Source organism: Salvia miltiorrhiza, chromosome 1, assembly GCF_028751815.1.
Source record: "Salvia miltiorrhiza cultivar Shanhuang (shh) chromosome 1, IMPLAD_Smil_shh, whole genome shotgun sequence".
In the NCBI taxonomy this organism is placed as follows: Eukaryota; Viridiplantae; Streptophyta; class Magnoliopsida; order Lamiales; family Lamiaceae; genus Salvia; species Salvia miltiorrhiza.
This window is the reverse complement of record NC_080387.1, coordinates 51,513,226-51,532,975: the sequence shown is the minus strand read 5'-3', so window position 1 is coordinate 51,532,975 and position 19,750 is coordinate 51,513,226. Positions and strand designations below refer to the sequence as shown.

The 19,750-nt window shown below is 31.5% G+C and overlaps 3 protein-coding genes across 13 annotated transcripts; 1 reads left to right on the top strand and 2 right to left on the bottom strand.

Moving 5' to 3' along the window:
- The first annotated feature begins 1,800 nt into the window (after positions 1-1,800).
- LOC130991626 (uncharacterized) lies at positions 1,801-4,419 on the top strand. Its single transcript, XM_057915940.1, has 11 exons — positions 1,801-1,933; positions 2,157-2,240; positions 2,337-2,452; positions 2,558-2,659; positions 2,853-2,966; positions 3,204-3,251; positions 3,346-3,412; positions 3,507-3,560; positions 3,684-3,758; positions 3,866-3,907; positions 4,248-4,419. The coding sequence occupies exons 1-11, from the start codon at positions 1,841-1,843 to the stop codon at positions 4,329-4,331; spliced, it is 879 nt and encodes a 292-aa protein (XP_057771923.1). The 5' UTR covers positions 1,801-1,840; the 3' UTR covers positions 4,332-4,419.
- A 303-nt stretch (positions 4,420-4,722) lies between these two features.
- LOC130991633 (thioredoxin-like 2, chloroplastic) lies at positions 4,723-7,249 on the bottom strand. The gene is made up of 4 exons (XM_057915950.1): positions 6,934-7,249; positions 6,188-6,373; positions 5,438-5,602; positions 4,723-5,038 (listed from the first exon to the last, which is right to left on the bottom strand). The coding sequence occupies exons 1-4, from the start codon at positions 7,108-7,110 to the stop codon at positions 4,919-4,921; spliced, it is 648 nt and encodes a 215-aa protein (XP_057771933.1). The 5' UTR covers positions 7,111-7,249; the 3' UTR covers positions 4,723-4,918.
- Positions 7,250-10,108: 2,859 nt separating this feature from the next.
- LOC130991579 (protein FLX-like 3) lies at positions 10,109-18,021 on the bottom strand. Of its 11 annotated transcripts, none has more exons than XR_009091171.1 (6): positions 17,797-18,021; positions 15,360-15,900; positions 15,098-15,243; positions 14,522-14,601; positions 14,263-14,414; positions 10,109-11,017 (listed from the first exon to the last, which is right to left on the bottom strand). XR_009091171.1 is itself a non-coding variant. In XM_057915932.1 (5 exons), exons 2-5 carry the CDS (start codon positions 15,887-15,889, stop codon positions 14,346-14,348), a joined length of 825 nt encoding a protein of 274 aa, XP_057771915.1. In that variant the 5' UTR covers positions 15,890-15,894; positions 17,797-18,021; the 3' UTR covers positions 10,109-14,345. The 11 variants fall into 11 exon arrangements, 7 of the variants coding, with proteins under 7 accessions (XP_057771915.1, XP_057771895.1, XP_057771904.1 ...); XR_009091165.1 differs by having other exon boundaries at positions 12,763-14,414; positions 17,797-18,000; XR_009091168.1 differs by having other exon boundaries at positions 15,360-15,889; positions 17,797-18,000.
- Positions 18,022-19,750: the final 1,729 nt, after the last annotated feature.

The following is a 19,750-nucleotide window of genomic DNA, read 5'->3' as shown; positions in this document are numbered from 1 at the left end:
TATATTAAATTGTTATGTATAAAATATTGTTAATTGATTGATTAATTTTTATAAAAATTAAGTTAGATGATTAATTATTTCATAATATATATATATATATATATATATATATATATATATCTACATTGCATATATATAAATTTGATTTTAATATTCTATTAATATATTATATATATAATAAGTATTTATTTATTTAAATTATGAAATTATAAAATATTAGGACCAATAAAAAAATTAGGTACATATATAATAGAAACTATGTTAAAAAGTAAATATATATGTATTTATATATAGTATATTGTGAGATGAAAAGAAAATTAAAAATATTTAATGTATTAAACTTGATATTATTATACTAAATTAATTACAAGGTCATGTTATAATTGAGAATAAATTGAAACTTGGTGTATTTTCTGGTCAGACTATAAAGTCATGTTATAATTGCAATTAAATTGAAAATTTATGTATTTTTTGGCCAAATTATAAGGTCATGTTATAAACCATGAAATTGACAAAGTATATGTATTTTCTGGCAATAACCCCTTTAAAATTTCCACCAAAATATCTAGATACTTTTCTTTCAAATTCCCAATTAGTCTTGAAAGGGTTTTTGGAACTATTAATTACTTTTTACTGATTTGCATTTCACAACATATTTTTTTGAGGTGTTAATTGACTGTAAATCCACAAATTATTAGTGGATTTTGATATTTTTGTCAACTATATAAAGTTGTAATATAAATACATAAACTTTGGCTAATTTCAGAATTTGCCCTGAATTTTAATTTCATCCAATATTTTGATAAAATAATAACAAATACAACCTAGCAAAAATTATCCTAAAATAGATGATCAAGGATCATGACATTTTAAATATTTTTTTATGTATTAAATGAATAAATTAATTCAATCAAATTCGGCCAACAAACAATTAAACTTTCCAACCGAAATTATAAGTAATTTTGTAAAAAAAAAGGTCCGATTATAAGTCATATTTAAGAGATAAAAAATTAAATAATACTATAAATTATATTGTCATGATTATATTATAATTAATTTGATGCAATTATAATTGATACACAACTATAGTGGCTTGATTAATCTTAAATGTTCATTTAATTTATACTTGTTAACTGAATGTTCCTGAAAGAAAGAAAGAAAGAAAGAAAGAAAGAAAGAGAATAAATAAATAATTTTGTTAAAAGTCCATATAAAATCATAAATCTAATCAATGTTAATATTTTAATAATTTTATTTTGGTTTCCTAAATATCGTATATACATTAACTGAAGATTTTATGATCATTTTAGAAAAAAATATATGTGATTAAATATTTCATTAAATAAACATGTAAGTGAATTGTATATATGCTCTGAAAATATTTTATGATCATTTTAGACAAAAATATGTGATTATGTGTTTCATTAAATATACATGTAACTAAATGTTGTATATACATTAACTGAACATTTTATTACCATTTTAGACAAAAATATATTGTTACACATTTTAATAAATAAACATGCAATATTGGTCATATAAGATAGTGTTAAACAGAACTACAATTCCATTTTAAATAAGAACTACACGGTAAAAACTATGAAAATATGATAAATTGTATCAATAGAAAAAAAAAATATAATAAAAAAATATCTGTATAATCTAGAGTAGACGAAATTAATAAAAAAAATTAATTAGAAATAAAAAATTATCTTCAAAAATAGTAAGGTGATTTTTAACGGGAAAATATAACTTACTATTTTTCAAGAAATAAAACAGATATGCATGAATTCTCATAAGTTCACACACTCAACGTGTCAAGAAACATACTTTTTTTGAAATGCAAATATATATATCCTCGAATCCATGCAAAGGAGCAGATTTAGCCCAAAGGCTAGCTAAGGGGACCTCAGATCTTTCCCTTCTTGGAAATGTGAGTATTTCGCATCGAGATTCGAACACATGACCACATTAGATTTAATTTGATCGGAGATGTAAATCGTGGTAAAATTGCTATAATTAATAAGTTCATGTATTTTTTAACACCCTTCAAAATTCATGTTAAAAATAAGAAGTTATCCTATACGCTCACAACTCTTTAATTTAATATCTTCAACGATTAGATTTTCATGAAAATGCGTTCTTGATTTTTGTAGGAAACAGCAAGAAAACCAAAGTATCTGCTGGCATTAGCAGTTGGGATTCAACAAAAAGATGTTGTGAACAAAGCAGTCTCCAAGGTTAATTAGTGTCTCTGACACAATTATTTACCATATAATTTTTAATTATTGTTAATAATATTGTTTGAAAATTAATTTGTGTCAGTTACTTTGTAGTTCTCTGATGACTTTGCAATAATGTTATTTCACTATGATGGAAAAACAAGTGAGTGGGATCAGTTTGAATGGTCACAAAGAGCCATCCACATCAGTGGTCTAAAACAAACTAAATGGTAAATTAATAAATCGTGAGTTTTAGTAATTTTGTTTATGATCTTCATTTATAAGATTTATAATACACACACACACACACACACTATAATTATGAAAATACACAGGTGGTTTGCCAAAAGATTTCTCCATCCAGATGTAGTGGCTGAATTTGAGTATATATTCATTTGGGATGAAGATTTGGGTGTTGACCACTTCAATAGTGAAGAGTATGTTGAATTATAATCACACTATGATTTGATTTTCTTACATTAAATAATATTTCATATATATATGTCATATATAAACTAATTATAATCTATATAAATTTTAGACGAAAAATCTTACGATTTATTTTTTCTAATATTATACTGCTATATTTTGCTATTATATCTCACATTCTTTATTTGTGTCGATATTTAGGTATATAAAGATTGTGAAGAAGCATGAACTAGAAATATCACAACCTGCTATCACATCAAGAAGAGTGCCAATATACAAGATCACAATGAAAAGGAATCATGTGGAAGTTCACAAGTATGTATCTGGATTTTAATTTATTTTTTCACTACACACACTTAGTAAATAAGAATTCAAAAGGGATTTGTTTTTTGGCTCTTGAGTCTTGTTGACTATCAAGTTTTGTTTCTATATATGTTGCATTATAATAATGAAATACATATTGGGATACCATAACTTTTTTATACCCAATTTAATTAATTAAGACCAAATTAAATTGGAAACTATATTTTATTTTTATTTTTTCTTTTGCAGGAACGCACATGAAAACTGTACCAACCCACTTTTACCCCCTTGTGCAGGGTACATATTTTATTACTGTTTTTAGAATCTTTTTTATGATAAATCAAGCAATAAAGAGTTGAATCTAGATTTTTTGTTAACGAATAATTTTTAGATTTGTTGAGATCATGGCTCCAGTGTTCTCAAGAAAATCATGGAGTTGTGTTTGGGAAATGATTCAGGTTATTATATTTAAAATTGAATATATACTGGAAGAGTTATGCCATCATTAATTGTTTATTTTTTATTTTTCTAACAAATCATCTTGTTTATCAGAATGATTTAGTCCACGGGTGGGGTCTTGATTTTGCATTTTGGAAATGTGTGGAGGTAAAAGAAATATTCTTATTCCATAATTTCTTCAATTGATAATGCTTGAAATATTTAACTACTGCTGCTATAGTATTAGTTAGAAGAGAGTAAATAATCTTTTTTTTTCTTGAAATGTGACAGATACCTCATCAACACATAGGAGTAGTTGATGCACAATGGATACAACATTTAGTCTTGCCAACTCTAGGAACACAGGTAATTAATTAAAATAAACCCCTCTCTCTCTCTCTCATGAAATTCACATTCCAATAAAAAAAAAAAATTAGACTTTGAAATTACTATGTTTTCCCCCCTAAATATAGGGTGAATCCAAAAGTAAAAATAAGAAGCGGCAGAGGTCAAAGGTACGGTTCTCTACCTCTTTTTTATTTTATTATTTTTATAAAGTTCTACATAACATGAAGGCAAATATATTATTGTTATAGTTCAAAATTTAACTCAATTAACTTACCTTGGAATACCACATAAATAGGTTTTAATTTTAAGTTTATATTTGGATAATAAACTTTCAATCCAATTGTTCAAATAGTCAATTATGATTAAAATAAGCAGAATTGAATGATCCAATTGAAGAAAATGAAAGTTTTAAGGATTTACTACAATAGATGTTAGTATTTGTTATGCTAAACTTGGTCGAATCTTGAAAGTTGGATCTCAAATTTGTGGGGTGAAATTTTATTTCAGGCTCGAGCAAGGAGTTATTGTGAATGGAAGGAGTTCGAAAGGAGAATGAAAGAAGCAGAAAAACAGCAATCTCAGAAACTGTAAAACCAAACACCATTCCAATTAACAAGAACAAATCTGTATTACTTTCTTACACAAATACTAGTAGTCCAAAATGAATCACAGCATGAAACATGATGAATTGTTTTGTTACTTTCTAATTCCTTGGTCAATCTGCACTAAATCATGTTCTAACTTCTAACTAGAGGTGTCAAAATTGGCACGGCCCGACTTCTCCATTTGACAGGGCTGGGCCGGACCGGAAGCTCGACAGTTCTAGCACAATAAAAAGCAAGAAGACAACCTACTGGATATAAAGATCCCAAAATGATGATTTCTTCTTGGCCAATTCATTCAATCAAGAACCAGAACGCAGTTTGGAATATCGACTGTATTTCAATCTCATATTTTATCGCTAGTAAAATAAGACAAAGGATTAAAATAAAGGGTCTTGTATTATCATAATGAGGTCTACATTACATCATTTACAAGGCACGAGAAGCAATCGGATTAGAGTCAACGAGACACGAAATTCGGATGTCCAAAGCATATATTCAGTTCTTTTACAGAGAACTATGTACAAAGTTGCATAGATAGAAAAAGTTTGAAAGCTCTATACCTTGAATTTCAAGTCATAATTGCTTGTCATCGCGAGATACAGATACGTCACCAATGCCACCATTACAATCCGGGGGGCTATTGCTATGACGAGCCTTATTATGAGTCGCAATGGCATCCTTCAATTTCTGGAGCTGATAATAGTTCAAATAAAATGAAACTACACATGTGAAACGACTAGTAACTCTCAACTTGGAAAACAAGGCTAGAAGTATTGATCATTTAATGTCCAAATCGACCAAAAATACTTTCTAGGCAAAAGGGATCAAGCAATAACTTGGAATAAATCTAGTGTAAATAGACAAATATTCATTTGGTCACAAAATATTTAGCTATGGATTTTTTCTATTCGGTCTTGTCCAACTCATTGGCGTGATGACTTATAGTTCGCTTATATGTTATATATATATATATATATATACACACACACACACACACATTATTTTCTTTTTTCATATAATCATATTGCAAAGAACGATGACCAAATGAAGGTTGATTCAAATATAAAGATAGAGAACTGTGTGAGGTTTTACCTTGGCGAGAGAGCATGAAAATGAATCGACCAGGCCATCAGCTCCCTTATAGAAGTGGAAATACGGAAGAACCTTTATATTTAGGCTTTTGCAGAGGGGCTTGTTCTCATCAAAGTTCACCTTAAGGAAAATAATTTCTGGGTGTTGGTCGGCTAACCTGCAGATCTAAACCCGAGGACATCAGCTGACGTAGTAACAATCTGAATATCTATCAGTTCACAGAGAGAGGGAAAAGTAACTTCGTGGACGAAAAGAAATGCAACGATGGCCTATATATAACAGCATAGGAACATCCCATACAAGATATATATACTTACACGACTCACTCAGAAGCAAAGAAACAGAGGTAAAACAAGTATTTTGACAATCGAAACAACAAATATTGAGAAAATATAGGCCACTGCAGAGGTAATTTTAGACACTACAAGGGATCTTTAAACAAAGTTCGTCCCATTTATTTGAGAGCATAAACTAATCCTCATTATTCGGGCACAATTAGATTAGTGTGATAATATACAACATAAGAGTTTGTGCTGTAATAGTGCCAATACAATATCACAGATTCACAATCACTGCAAATGCTAAAGTTCCCCCCAAAAATGCCAAGAGGAATAGAATCGAGAGCTAGCATGAAATTTCATTACCTAATGATTCATACATAACTGGCTACTTCTGTGATCACAGACAAACACCTAATTTGACTTCATTTAGAGATATCACTGCAATCATTAAGTAGAGCTCGATACTTACTTTGGGAAATAGAGCTCGACAAGAAGCACACCACGCACCAAAGAATTCAACAATGACCAACCTATCTCCAGCCTGACTCAACGCGTCTACAAATTCCTGTGTCGAATTAATGTCAATCATATTCGGTCCAGCATTCTTTTCCCACCATCTCGGCTGATTCGTTTCAGCAGCAGCAGCAGCATGTGCCTGTTGATTTTTTCACGAGGCGTTAGCTAGGGAGACAGAGAGCACCACCTCACACATGATGCTATCAAGAAGACCAAATCTAAAGAGACTAATCGAAACTCGATTTTTTACAGTGAAGGCTAATAACACTAGACACAATACAAATTAACAAAGTTGATTCCACCCCTACATTCTTCCATATCTAGCAAATAACAATTTTTTAAAGGTAAAGACATCCTTTGATTCCATGATTCTATCTTGATTAATCCTACCAATGCCATCACTACTCTCTCTCTCTCTCAAACACACACAGATTTGGCATCTTAATTTGTAAACGAACTTTCCAATTGATGCACAAAATCATTCCAAATTAATTCGTATTTTCACCCTGATATCTCTTTATAACTCATCACTCTAACTCTCTTTCAAATTAGAATAGAAACATCTAACATATTTTCTTAAAGCAAGAAGATTCACAAAATCACCATCTAACATAGCTCAACCAGTATAACATATTCTACATTAACATCTAAGAGTGGGCAAAAAACTCGGCCCTCAAGAAAATATGGAATCTTTTTAACCTTTAACAAGAAAATTCCTCTTTTTTGAGGTTTAGCAGCAAATGAATATGAAAATCCGCCATTTCTTGAACTTGGTTTGCATTCGCCCGGGAGCTGAAGATAATAAATCCGACTTGAACCTAGAGAAATTCTTGATGTATCATAGGAATTTTGTGGGACGGCAGATTTCCCCAGCATATTGTATACAATCTCTCTTTCCTCACAATTCTTCTCTTCTGTTGCGTAAATATTCGCGCATTGCTATGGTATAAAAAATAAAAAATGAAAAATATGAAGGATAGTGACAGGGAAATAATATTAGTAGAAGATTGTAGGTCCGCTTTGTTTATATCAGCGCCTACCCGATACAAGAAAAATGCACAATAATCAAATGCAAATAGGTGCAATAGAATAGAGTAGAGATGAAACAAATAACTTTAATCTGATGGAGTATATTCTATATGAAAATTTATGATTCTAATTCAAAAATAAATATATTTTTTAATTCGATAATATAATTCGAGAATTACGATATTCGATTCGGTATTTGAAAATATTCGATATATATATATATATATATATATATATATATATATATATAAAACAAAAAAATATTTATTTAGATAAAAATAAACAACAATTACAATAATCAAAACTTTAAAAATATTTTGATTCCAAATATAATTCAAACGAATGTGTTCTATTTGAAATATTATTTTAGAATTTTTCTCTATTAAAATCGTAAATTGAATATATTAGCTTCAAATCAAATAGTAGGAAGTTGAATCCAATAGTAGGATTTTTAAAATTGAATATTTGATTTATATTATTTAAAATACACTTGTAAAAAATGAAACGAATATTCAATTATGTTCGAGTATTCGTGAATCAATATACGAATAATTAATAAGATTCGAAAGATATTCGAATAGCGATTCGAACATGCAATTATTTTTATGATATTCATCGAATCCAATGATATTCGATTCGATTCGATTCGATTCAATTCAATTCAATTCAATTCATTTACATCCCTATAATAGAGTACTTTTATTGTGTTGGGAGGGAGGAGGGGGAGGAGGAAGTTATTGGTGCTAAATATATCAATTTTGAGGTGAGGTAATTTGATTTTGCACAGTAACTTTATAAGGAGTAAAAAATATATAAATTTTTAATAATGTAGTAATTTTAGTGTGTATTCACTAGACATTCTGATTTACCATATCAACTTTAATTTGGACAAAAAATAATTTTTTGATAAATTTACTACAACATTATAATTTTTTTAGACGCCAATAAGCCTTTTTTTATTTTAAAAAATATAGAATATATTCTCTCAATCCACAAAAATTGTAGTGTGATTTAAAGAGCACAAGTTTTAGGAAATGAATATAAAATGAGAAAGAGACCCACAAAGTTAAGTGGAGCTACGAATCCATTAAAGTTGATATGTTAAATGCTTTAATTTTTTTGTAATTATTAAGCGAATAAAAATTAAAATATAAAGTGATATTTAAAAAAAAATAAGACTATAATATTTATGAACCAAATAAATATTAGTTAGATTGAACATTAGAGTTGTGACCACTCTAAATTTCTGTCGCTAGAATATAGAAAGTATATTGAAAGGAGTTAGGGGTGAGCATTCAGTTATTTGGTTCGATTTTTGCTAAAATCAAATCAAACCAAATTTATATTCGATTTTGAAAAAAAACTGAACCGAATCGAATTAACCAAATAAACCGAACCGAACCGAAAAATCGATTTAATCCGAAAAAAACCGAAAAACCTGAAAACCAATTTTTTTATAAAATAAAAAAATACTCAAAATTATATTATATATTTTATCATTATCCATCATTCATTTCAAGAACATATAATTACAATATTATTATTAGGGTTAAACAATAAGTTAGATATTAGAAAATTATAATTAAAATATTACATATATATATATATATATATTAAATATATATTTATATAATATAAATATAAATATAATCCGATTTTCGGTTTTGTTCGGTTTTAAAAAAAATTCGAACCGAATCGAAAAATTGAATTTTTATGAAAAAATAAACCGATCCAAACCGAAAAACCGAACCATATTTTAAAATTTCGGTTTGGATCGATTCGGTTATTCGATTTCGGATTTTTTGCTCACCCCTAGTCGTACTTTTTGGTATATAGAAATCCATGTCGAAAGTTTGCTAATTTTATTTTTAAATTTATTGAGTAATTATCAAGTGTCCAAGTTCGAGCTATAAATACATTAAGACATACTTTGTATGTGTGTATATACGTGTGTGTGTGTATTTTAAAGATGATCAATAATGATTCATCATTTTTCTTTGTAATGACTCAGGCCCTTCAACTTAGTAATTAAGAAAAAAAAAATCTTACAAACTAAGCTATACTTCATCTTCGGTAAAGTTTTTTCTACCCAAATTCTTACTTCAAAATCATATCAAATGAAAATAATGTTTCCAAATTATTAATCTGAAAATTCAATCTAAATCCAAAGAGTTCATTCTCACGAATTTTGATTGGATTACATAGAACTGTGCTCGCAAATTTTGATTTTAATCAAAAGATAAATAAATTCCAAATAATGCCTACAAAATCTAATCTTCGAAGTACCTCAACAGCCAATTATTTTATTTAGTACAACATTACCATAATTAACATATTTTCATTAAATCTTGTTGTCTGATTCCAACTATAAAAAATGCAGATCAAGGAGGCTTAGCCCAAAAGTCAAAATTGAGTTACCAAAAGACTATTCCAAATTATTATTGATTCATGTCCCACCAACAACATATGAAATGTATTTTGTATAGAAAATAGGTTATATTTATTTAGATATTTGGTTTAATTTTGGAATAGATATTTGTTATTTGATGATTAATTCCAATTTGCGTGTATCTTGTATCTTAAAAAGAAAAAAAACTATAAAAAGTGCAGTTGGATAAAATCAAGGTCATTCTCCAATGCAACAAAATGCATAATTCAGCTGTTAATTGTTTCTTGGACCCACTGATTACCAATTTCAAATTATATATATAAAAAATATATCAGTCCAACGCAATTGCTAACAAATTGAAGATAAATATTCGAATCATACAGAAATGGAGTATTCTAACACAAATCATTTGATAAGAACTACAGAGCTAATGGAATGTGAAAAAAAAATGGTGACTTAAACAACTTAAGAGCTCAAGAACATTATAAATCATAATCAAAACACATAAGTCATCCCAACATACATACAGCTAATTTTATTCTTACATAGGCAAATCTAATGGTTTCATGTATTGCCCAAAAAGCATCTTCCTAGAAACACAAGAGCATCGCTAATCGAGTTCTCTATGATCGCAGTCAGAAAGTATCAAAATAATCAATCATGTCTCAGCAACAAAAAAAGAAAAGAAAATAAGAGCAAGATATCATCATTTAGCTATTGTACCAATCCATGCTAACTGCAACTGTTCTAGCAATATACTGATCCATGAAGTCTCCCAAATATTTGAGAGGAATATCAAAATGTAAATTTGGATAGATTTCTCAATATTGAATAGATTAGAAAGGTAGAAGCGGCTCAGAAAACACATGCACATAACCTTAATTAGTAATAAAGGATATCACAACGAAAGACAACAGATGAAAAACTTTCACAACTGGAGAAATAGACTTTGATTTGAGTGCACTTCCAAGTGTCTACTAGAAAAAAGGCTATAATTCAATTGACTACTGTAATCATGAGATCAATAATATGTATAAACTGTTGTAAGTATTATAATGATTATTATGCAGTTTACTTGTATGAAATCCTTCTCCCAAAGCATTTTCTCCAGCAAGCTCAAACTATGAAAAATGATCCAGCCCCCCAAGAAATAATCGAGAAAACCAAATAGTTGCACGTAAAGCTCTTTTGAAAAGAAATGATGTGAAGCTTTTTTTACTTGAGTACCAAACTCAAAACTGATTTCTGAATCTTAGAACATTTGCAGACCTAAATTTAAGAACAGCCAAGAGAGAGAACTACTGTACCTGATACACTTACCACAGATGCTGGAGAGTTTTTGTATAAGCAGTAATGACTCCTCATCTGCAAGAACCACGAAAGACATTAAAACAATTCTTAGGAACAAGAAAAACAGATACTACACTAGAGAAAAAGATAATTTATGAGGAAGCATAAAGAATTATTTCTAATTTTTATGGGGCAAGGTGAAGGATCTACAGAAAATAGAAACATTACATGAAGATGTGCCAACTGAGATATTTACAGAAGGTTCTCACACAATATAGCATCACTAAGAGTCTCTTATCAGATAGTATACAGAATCCAACTGCGTAAGACCAGAAAACTTCTCTCTCTCTCTCTCTCTCTCTCCAGTATAAAGGAGCACGACTTAACAAACTTCTACCTGGCTCCATCAAAATCTTAGAATACCCAGCATCTTTCTCATTAAAACCTGCATCACAGCTTACTCATTCTCGTACAACTGTCACGGAGAATATTGTGAAATTCATCTTCAGCTCTCAATCGCCTATGTCGCACCTTTATCTCAGTGAAAGCATCAGTGCAAACTATTGATGACCATAAGCTATTTAACGTCAGGACTTCTCAACCACTCCCTTTGTCATCACAGAATATGACAAAACATAACCGCAGCAGCTTCCAGAAAAGAGTATTTTCAGCCAAATATTAGATCAACTCAGAGAGCTAACTGTACTGTTCAACTTATCCAAAAATGATAATGATGAAATGGATGAAACCTAAACTAGTCAATCTTTCAGCTCTAGATCGAGAACACGCTCAGAGACAATGTTCAACCCATTTCCATAACAGTCAAACTTGTTTCCAAATAGAAGATCCTTGCAGGTAATACTCACTAGTGAAACAATTGACCCTCCAACCAATTCATTTGGTTGAGCATGTTGCAAGCTCATATATAACTAGCCTCTGGATATTTCAGTGTTGGTACAGTAGAATATAACCACCTTTTTATTATAAAGCTGGTCAACCAGTTGAATGGCTGATATCGCATGGGATTCAGTTATCCAGTTCATATTCCACAAACCAATGGCTGATTCCCTGCCCAACTAATGCCATAAAAATACAGATACTATCACAGGCAATAAAGTGCATTAGGTTCCTGGAGAGCCCCAATAAGATGCTGGAAGAACTCTAGGTAATTCGAATTAAAATGTAAAATGGTTATATTCCAAAAACTGCTACTCCATTCTGTACACCTCAGCGTTACTACCTAACAACAACACTTACCTGCCTCGGATGCAGGTAAGGGTGTTTTTCTGCTTATCAAGATGCCTAAGGTGAAAAGCTCAAACAACAATATCTTCCCTCCTCACATGTCTCATCTTCTCATTCTCACTATATCCAGAGCCAAAGTGAAACATTCTTATGCATAAGAAAGCACTTTCTATGTATTATAATCATGGGTAACCTCCTTCCATTTCAAGACTGCTGGCCCGCATCACCTCAACCTTGTCGCCAATTTTGATAATAAAAAATGGAGGTAAACTAACCACAAACTTTGCATAGCATGGCTAACACCAAATATCTGATTCGCTCTGTCAGATTATATTCAGCATAATGAACAATTTTAAGCAAGAAGCGAAACTAGACTTAAAGAAACAACTTGGCATGGGTCAAGGCAGTTCCAGAACAAGAGCAATAAAGATTAGCATGATTTTTTTTTTTTTTTGGGGGGGGGGGGGGGAGGGAGGGTGTACTCGCATCTTAAAGCACCTGAACACAAAAAATACATATAAATTGCAAACTAATCAGGAGAGGCAGTACCCAATAAGCTGGAGGACAGTACTTGCCTATAAAGTCAACTCAGCTTCCATCATTCAGCTGCTCACCACCATCAGTTTTTCCAACCTTCCTGGATCATTCTGATGCATAGAGGACCTTGCTCGCTGAGGACGTGAGATAACTACTACTAGATAAATATATCACCAGGGAAGCATAAAGGAACCCTTGAGAGATTTTCTCATCTCAACGGATGCTATAATCTACTTCATGTTAATTAGGCTGGAAAGCACGACAAGCTTTTGATTACTAATCCTAACAAAATAGTCTATATAGTGACAAAATGCAGATCCAAAGTGAGCCTTAGAAGAATATATATCGAGTTTTTTTACTCTAATTCCACCAAGAAATCACATAAAGATAGCTTGGGAAACCTTAAGTTTCCCACTTCTCAAATTCCAATGACGCATTTTCTAATCATCCCTAAAAATAAGATTAATCTACGTACTAAGAGAATCAGTAGAAGTTGCAAACACCATACTTCTACTGACCAAAAACATACACCATCAGAGTTTCCGGTTCGTAGTAAAATCAACAGCACACAGCAACAACCACCTAAATATAAACCTTCCAAATTTCATTGCAGTGTTTCCACGTCCTTATAAAATCGTCCACAACCAACAAGAAGCTCAGGGGAAAAGATTATACAATCTAAGAGTCAAAACTCAACTAGGATCGCAGAGAACCACACCGAAGTCTTCCAGTCTTCAACTGCATCTCACTCATTGAAATTTCACTCAGAGGGTGTAAAGAGTAACTTAGTTCATCAGTATGTTTCTAGGCATAGGAAAAGATACACCAGCTAAGAGATGCCTCCACAAATGTTCAAAAGATTGTTGTGTTCACACGCAAACCTTATCCAAGCAAAAGAAGATAAGTTGCGAGAAACAACAATACAAACCTGAACACTCAAATAGAAACTTGATCTCAATCGGATCCATTTGAAGCATAAATTACAACCTAAGTTCTAAATGACACTTGCTCAGATAATTCCTAAGAAGCACCACAATGTCCGTTATAATTTAATAACTATTCCCTGTCAAGGAGAGGTCTATCTACTCTAATCTGAATACGCTATTCGTAGAAATAAGACTTCACATAATCAAAATGATTTAAACCTGGAGAACAAAGCCATCATCAAAAACTTCTGAAAAATCAATTCAAAAACTAATTTCAAATTTTTGACAATTATGCCCAAATTCACCATAATGAGAATATGGATTCCTCCAAACCCATGGAACCCTTCAATCACAGCAACTCAAGCTCTAGCGCTTAAACAGCGCTGCATTTGTCCAAAACTTAACAACCAACTTCACGGATGCTTTGAAACCACGGTGCGAGAGTAACAGTACAAATATAAAAGAATGAAGATAGTCAAGATAGCTCCAAACATGCTAAGGAGTCATGATTTTAGTCAAAGGAAGAAGTTAAGATAGAAGCCCTAATCTCCTATACAGATATTTAAAGAGGACAAGTAATATAAGCATTAAGCAACAGGGTATAATACGCACAAAGTCACAGTTTTTTGCCCTTTTCTCTATTGGGCAGCAACAATACTTGCAAGAGACGCTCTTACGCATTAATCCTCCACATATCAACGGCGAGTCATCCTTGGTTTCTCAAGGCCTCCCCAGGAAGCAGAACTGGAACCATATGAAGGACCCTTGTGTAACAAACAATAAAAAGTTAACCACATGATAACTCATCATAGAATAAGGTCTTAAAAATACAACTTAAATGATTGAAGTTCCTGTTTAGTTGCATCCACACCTGGCGAACCCCATATCCTTCATCATAAGGGGCAGGAAAATTGGCTTCAGGGTTGTTGTACTTCATTCCATAGGCCCCACCTTAGCAATTAAATACAATGGAGTCAAGATAATAAGTAAGGCATCTGAGGGACAGAAATATAAGTCTCACAACTAGAAAATTTTGCAAAGTAACAACTAATAAAACATAAAGCTAGTATATGCACACACACAAACACTTACTTATTTCCAGTAAAACTTATTAACAATTCAAAGTTATCGTCAATAAAACAAGGCCAGAACCACAACCTAAGAGAACCATAACAGCTAGGTTTAGCTTCGGTGACCAACTGACCACTAACTTCTGCAAAGTGCAAGCTAAGAAGATGCACCTTTTTCTATTACGAACTGCTGAAATGTACCAAAACCAACAGATAAAGGGAAGAAGAAAAGGAGGGGATCTTTGCAAGTCTATACTTACTACATGGCTATCCATAAGTAAAGAAAGGAGATAGAGAACATACTAAAAATTTGTTCTTTAGGATTTTTATGCATTGAATGAAGAACCTTTAGTGAAATGAAAGATGAAAGTATCAACCTGCATTCCATGCTCTAGCACCAGAATTTGCAAGCTCGGAACGCAGCTTCTCAACTTCACGAGCCATGCTGACCAAGTTCTTCTCCATCGCTTGCCTCTGTTCCATCAGCTCAATGTTTGCATTCTTTTCAAAGTCGACGGCAGTTCTGCATGTGAGAAGATATTACCTTAATCAGAACAGGAGATAGCGTGACGAGCATACTGAAGTAACCAAGCTTATTCACGGTACAAGATTTTCAGATTAAAAATGGTAAGGGCAAACCTAGCTCGCACAAGTTCCTGATGCAGACCGTCAATCTCAGTCTTTAAAACAGGAATTTTCTGGTTATCAGCCCGAAACTTTGCAAGTTCTTGAGAGAGAGCCTGAACCTGCACCGTTAGATCCTGCCTAATGGCATTCAATCTCTGAACCTCATCGCGAAGTTTTGCAGCCTCAATTTTCAGAGGCTCAGTAGCCCGAAGGTCAGCATCCAACTTCAGAACCCTTTCGATTAGCTCCCTAGATTGGTGATCTTGTTCAGCACGCATATCAGTAATGCCTAGATTCATGCGACGAAACTCTTCCCTCGCAGAATTTAATTCTCGTTCCAAAGCAATTCGATCCTCAACCAGTCTTCGGTTTTCACCTAGAAGCCTTCGAAGCTCAACATGTCGAATTTCAAGTTCTTCCTCTAACAGAGCAGGATGAGGAGGTATAGGCCGGGTCAAAGGGCCTCGAGGAATATTATCCCCCAGTGGATAGGCACGCCGATGGCCAAAAGCTTCATGAGGAACTCGGTTTCTTCCCGCCATCTAAACTATAACTTTAAAACAAAGAGTTAAGAGAATATGAGGAATATATCTATAATACTGAAACAATAAGGAAAACTTCACTAAAAAAATGGTTTCATTGTATGAACTTCTTCATTATGATAAAATCTACCATTAAAATGCACTCAAGAGCTGTTAGAGTTTTCGCTCTTAGCTCATGAGAAGGACCAACAAATATCTTTAAATGGATAGAAGATGTTGGTATTCTTAGAGAAAAAAGGTTCGAAGTTAATTGAAACCAGCTAAGATAGCATCAAATTATATTCTTAATGAGTTCAGTTCTAACTATTGCAAATTCTGATTGTGACTGCCCTTTGAACAAACTAAGTTCAAGACCTCCAATCAACTATACAGAAGGCTATCCACACAGAAAATTTTCATTCCTTAATAAGGACCAATTTAATGCACATAACAGTATCATATGTATACTCCAACTTTGAATTTCCAATTGGCATCAATAGGTAATTCCAGTACAATTTTGAAGGGTCAAGTTGTTGAAGTGCCAATATATCCTTATGTATGAGTGTGTGACATACAGAGTTGCCTCTGAGTATCTGCAGACAAAAAGCTAATGACGTTCTATTCTCTTGAAAAGCATACCAAGCTAAAAAATGGTATACATGTAAGTGCTGTTTTCTAAAGTATATTCCATAAAGTTTTATCCCATGAACCCTAACCAAAGAATTACTCATCAATTCATCGACGCATCAAAACAAAAATAGACCAACAGAGAAACTAGAACTCTATAAAAACTGGATCCAGTCGAAGCTTGGCCCTCAGCCAATTAATCCACATGTCAAAACAGAACGAGCACCTTCAATCTGTTCAATGGATCACCCCCAGCAAAATTTGAAAATTAGATGCTAACTCCATTTTTTCTTCTTTTTTTCTCAAATGAGAAAATATGGATTCCAGTACATTGCATAAAACATGACACTCTGACAAACATAGCGTAATAAACAGTGATTACTTAGCCAATAATGGCAGGGAGCAACAAAAAAATTGATAGGGGAATAGGGAATGAAGGGATAACAGAAAGATGTTTAGAGAGAGCAAGGAACTGCAGGAGAAAAAGTTGAAAGATCAAGAATCAAGTGGATGAGTTTTTCATACTGAATATATAGCTCTAATGTCCTTTATTTTGTCTCTTCCTTTTATATGCAGTAAGCCCAATGTACTGTGAATAATATTTTCTTTCTGATCTCAAATCACTATTAAAAATAATCTCAATCAACTCAGCAGCATCAAACAAATATAGAGCATTTGGTATCATGGCGATGACTACCAAATTACCGACATGACAACATCCTCAGGTAAATCCAGGAACTTAAATAGTAGGACGACCACGTGTACGTCTAACCGGCAAACCCTCCTTTAATTTAAATACCACCAGTTCCAACTCAACAAATCACCCGCATTTAATTTCCCATAGACGAGTCCAGAAAATTTAACCACAAACATGTGCAAAACAAGTGCATATAAGCAAGTGTAATCAAATCAATTCACGATAGAAGGAACCCAGAGTCAAATTCACAAGTTTACCCACCAAACAAGAAATTGCGGATATTGGATCACCTTAAAGAAACTATAACAAAAGATACAAGAACAATAAAACGAGGATAATGACATGACAGCATCAGATAACAATCAAATACAACCCCCCCCCCCCCAAAAAAAAAAAATCACATGAGGGCATACAATCTGAAAGTTATTTCAGTCAAATGAATTCTCCAAACAGGAATCATCGACAAGCTCATTCAACAAAATATAATTACATACACAAAAAGATAGCAAAAACATATACTAATAATAAACAACAAATTTCAAAACCTCCATATGTATCCGAATTTTTTAATGAAAAAACGATAATATTCAATAAACTTTCTTACCTTAAACCGGGAGAGAATAAATTGAAAGAACTCAGCGATGTAAACAAACAGCGCGGTAGGGTTGAAGAAAAACCTAAATCGATAGAAACAACAATTTTCTGAGAGGAGCTGGGTTTGTTTGCAAAAACGACAGCGTTTGATGCGAATTCCACTATCCCAGCTGCCGAGAGTCGACTAGAGGGTAACGTGTCAAATTTGCTATTAAAACCAACTAGCGTCTAACCCGTCGAAATTCGTTATATTTTATGTTATTTTTATTATTATAGCATATTAAATAGTTTATATACAAATTATTTCTTTAATTAATTTGATACGATCAAATCAAATTAGTAATACAATATTTGAAATAATATTAATCTTAATCACTTTAGCCAATTAAATGTAGGTTGTGATAATAGAAATACATTTTTATATAAATATTCATTTGATGAAGTTTATAAAAAGTTGATGTGGGATTGAAGATTTTTATTCTTACAATTTCACTTTTTGTGGAACTCGTTCTCCACTTTCACTAACTATCACTCTTATAATTTCATTTTTTGTGGGACACATTCTCCACTTATTAAATACATAACTAACTTTTATTATAACTCGTGTCATTCTCTCTTAGGGAGATGTTTGGGGGACGGAGGGAGTATTAAGTTTGTTCAAATTCTTTAAATTTGACGGAGAATAAATAATTTAACTAAACATATGTCATCTGAGTATCATCTCATATAGACCTAATAAGACCAGATAATCATATGAAACTCTAAATACCACATATGACATTTGAACGTCAAAATTTTGAAAATCATATTCTTTGGAGTTTGAAATACCACGTCTGAATTTTGAGCATCACCTTATATGGAGCTTGAAGATTATAACGTACTTGTTAGTATTATTTTGTCTAGAATTTGTGAAACTATAATTAAGTTATGAGAATAATCTCGTCTCAAACTTTAAGCAACATCGTCAAATTTGAAATCATATATATATATATATATATATATATTAATTTGTGAGTATGATGTGATAAACTTAAACTAATATTATATAATAGAATAAAATACAAATATAAATCTTTTTTAAATATAGAAATTGATTAAAAATTTAGAAAAAAATAAGAATGAATGAAAATTGAAGAAAATTAAAATAGAGTGATTATATGGCGCCACGTAGGATAAGATTTATTTTGCTATTATAATATATAGATAGATTGGGCATAGGCATGTATTTTATTTATTTATAACATTTAGTTGAATAATATCTTTTCTAAAAAATTAATTGACATTTGAATTGATTGTTTTTCGTGGATTAATTTATTGGTATACTTTATTTAAGTTTTAGTCACACTTGGAACAATCTCAATTAAGTGGGTATAAGGATTCCTATTTTGGATGCCATCATTTTATTAAGTTCAATTTTTCGGGTGAAAAAAAGGTGGATTGTAAGGCATGATGAGTTCTTGTTGGTCATTGAGTTTATATATATAAGAAAAGTTGGTATGAGGTTGGGAAGGATTTCAAACGTTTCAAAACAGACGAATGGACCCTCGAGATGCTAATGTGTTTTAATTTGGCTGGATTCCGATAATCAAATGGATACGTAGGATTTATAATTAAATGGATATGTTGGATTTATCTAATAGTTTTATACAATTATTTAATAGTACAGACTTTATATAATAGTTTTATACGATTATTTAATAGTATAGAATATATCTATAAATTTATATGATTATTTAATAATTTTTAAATGTAAAAATTGATTAGAAATGTATAAATAAATAAGAATGAATGAGAATTAAGGAAAATTAGAATGAAGTGATTATACGATGCCACGTAGGATAATATTTTATTTTGCTATAATATATGTAGGATTTATAATTAAATGAATATGTTGGATTTATCTAATAGTTTTATACAATTATTTAATAGTACAGACTTTATATAATAGTTTTATACGATTATTT

Coding starts and splice junctions, on each gene's coding strand:
- LOC130991579 (XM_057915872.1), bottom strand. CDS start 15,889: ATGGCGGGAAGAAACCGAGTTCCTCATGAAGCTTTTGGCCATCGGCGT. Junction 15,244..15,359: donor CAGGAACTTGTGCGAGCTAG/GTTTGCCCTTAC, acceptor TCTCACATGCAG/AACTGCCGTCGACTTTGAAA. Junction 14,602..15,097: donor TGCTAGAGCATGGAATGCAG/GTTGATACTTTC, acceptor TTAATTGCTAAG/GTGGGGCCTATGGAATGAAG.
- LOC130991626 (XM_057915940.1), top strand. CDS start 1,841: ATGCAAATATATATATCCTCGAATCCATGCAAAGGAGCAGATTTAGCC. Junction 3,561..3,683: donor CATTTTGGAAATGTGTGGAG/GTAAAAGAAATA, acceptor GAAATGTGACAG/ATACCTCATCAACACATAGG. Junction 3,908..4,247: donor AGAAGCGGCAGAGGTCAAAG/GTACGGTTCTCT, acceptor ATTTTATTTCAG/GCTCGAGCAAGGAGTTATTG.
- LOC130991633 (XM_057915950.1), bottom strand. CDS start 7,110: ATGCTGGGGAAATCTGCCGTCCCACAAAATTCCTATGATACATCAAGA. Junction 6,374..6,933: donor GAGGAATTTTCTTGTTAAAG/GTTAAAAAGATT, acceptor AAAAATCAACAG/GCACATGCTGCTGCTGCTGC. Junction 5,039..5,437: donor TTTCATGCTCTCTCGCCAAG/GTAAAACCTCAC, acceptor AACTATTATCAG/CTCCAGAAATTGAAGGATGC.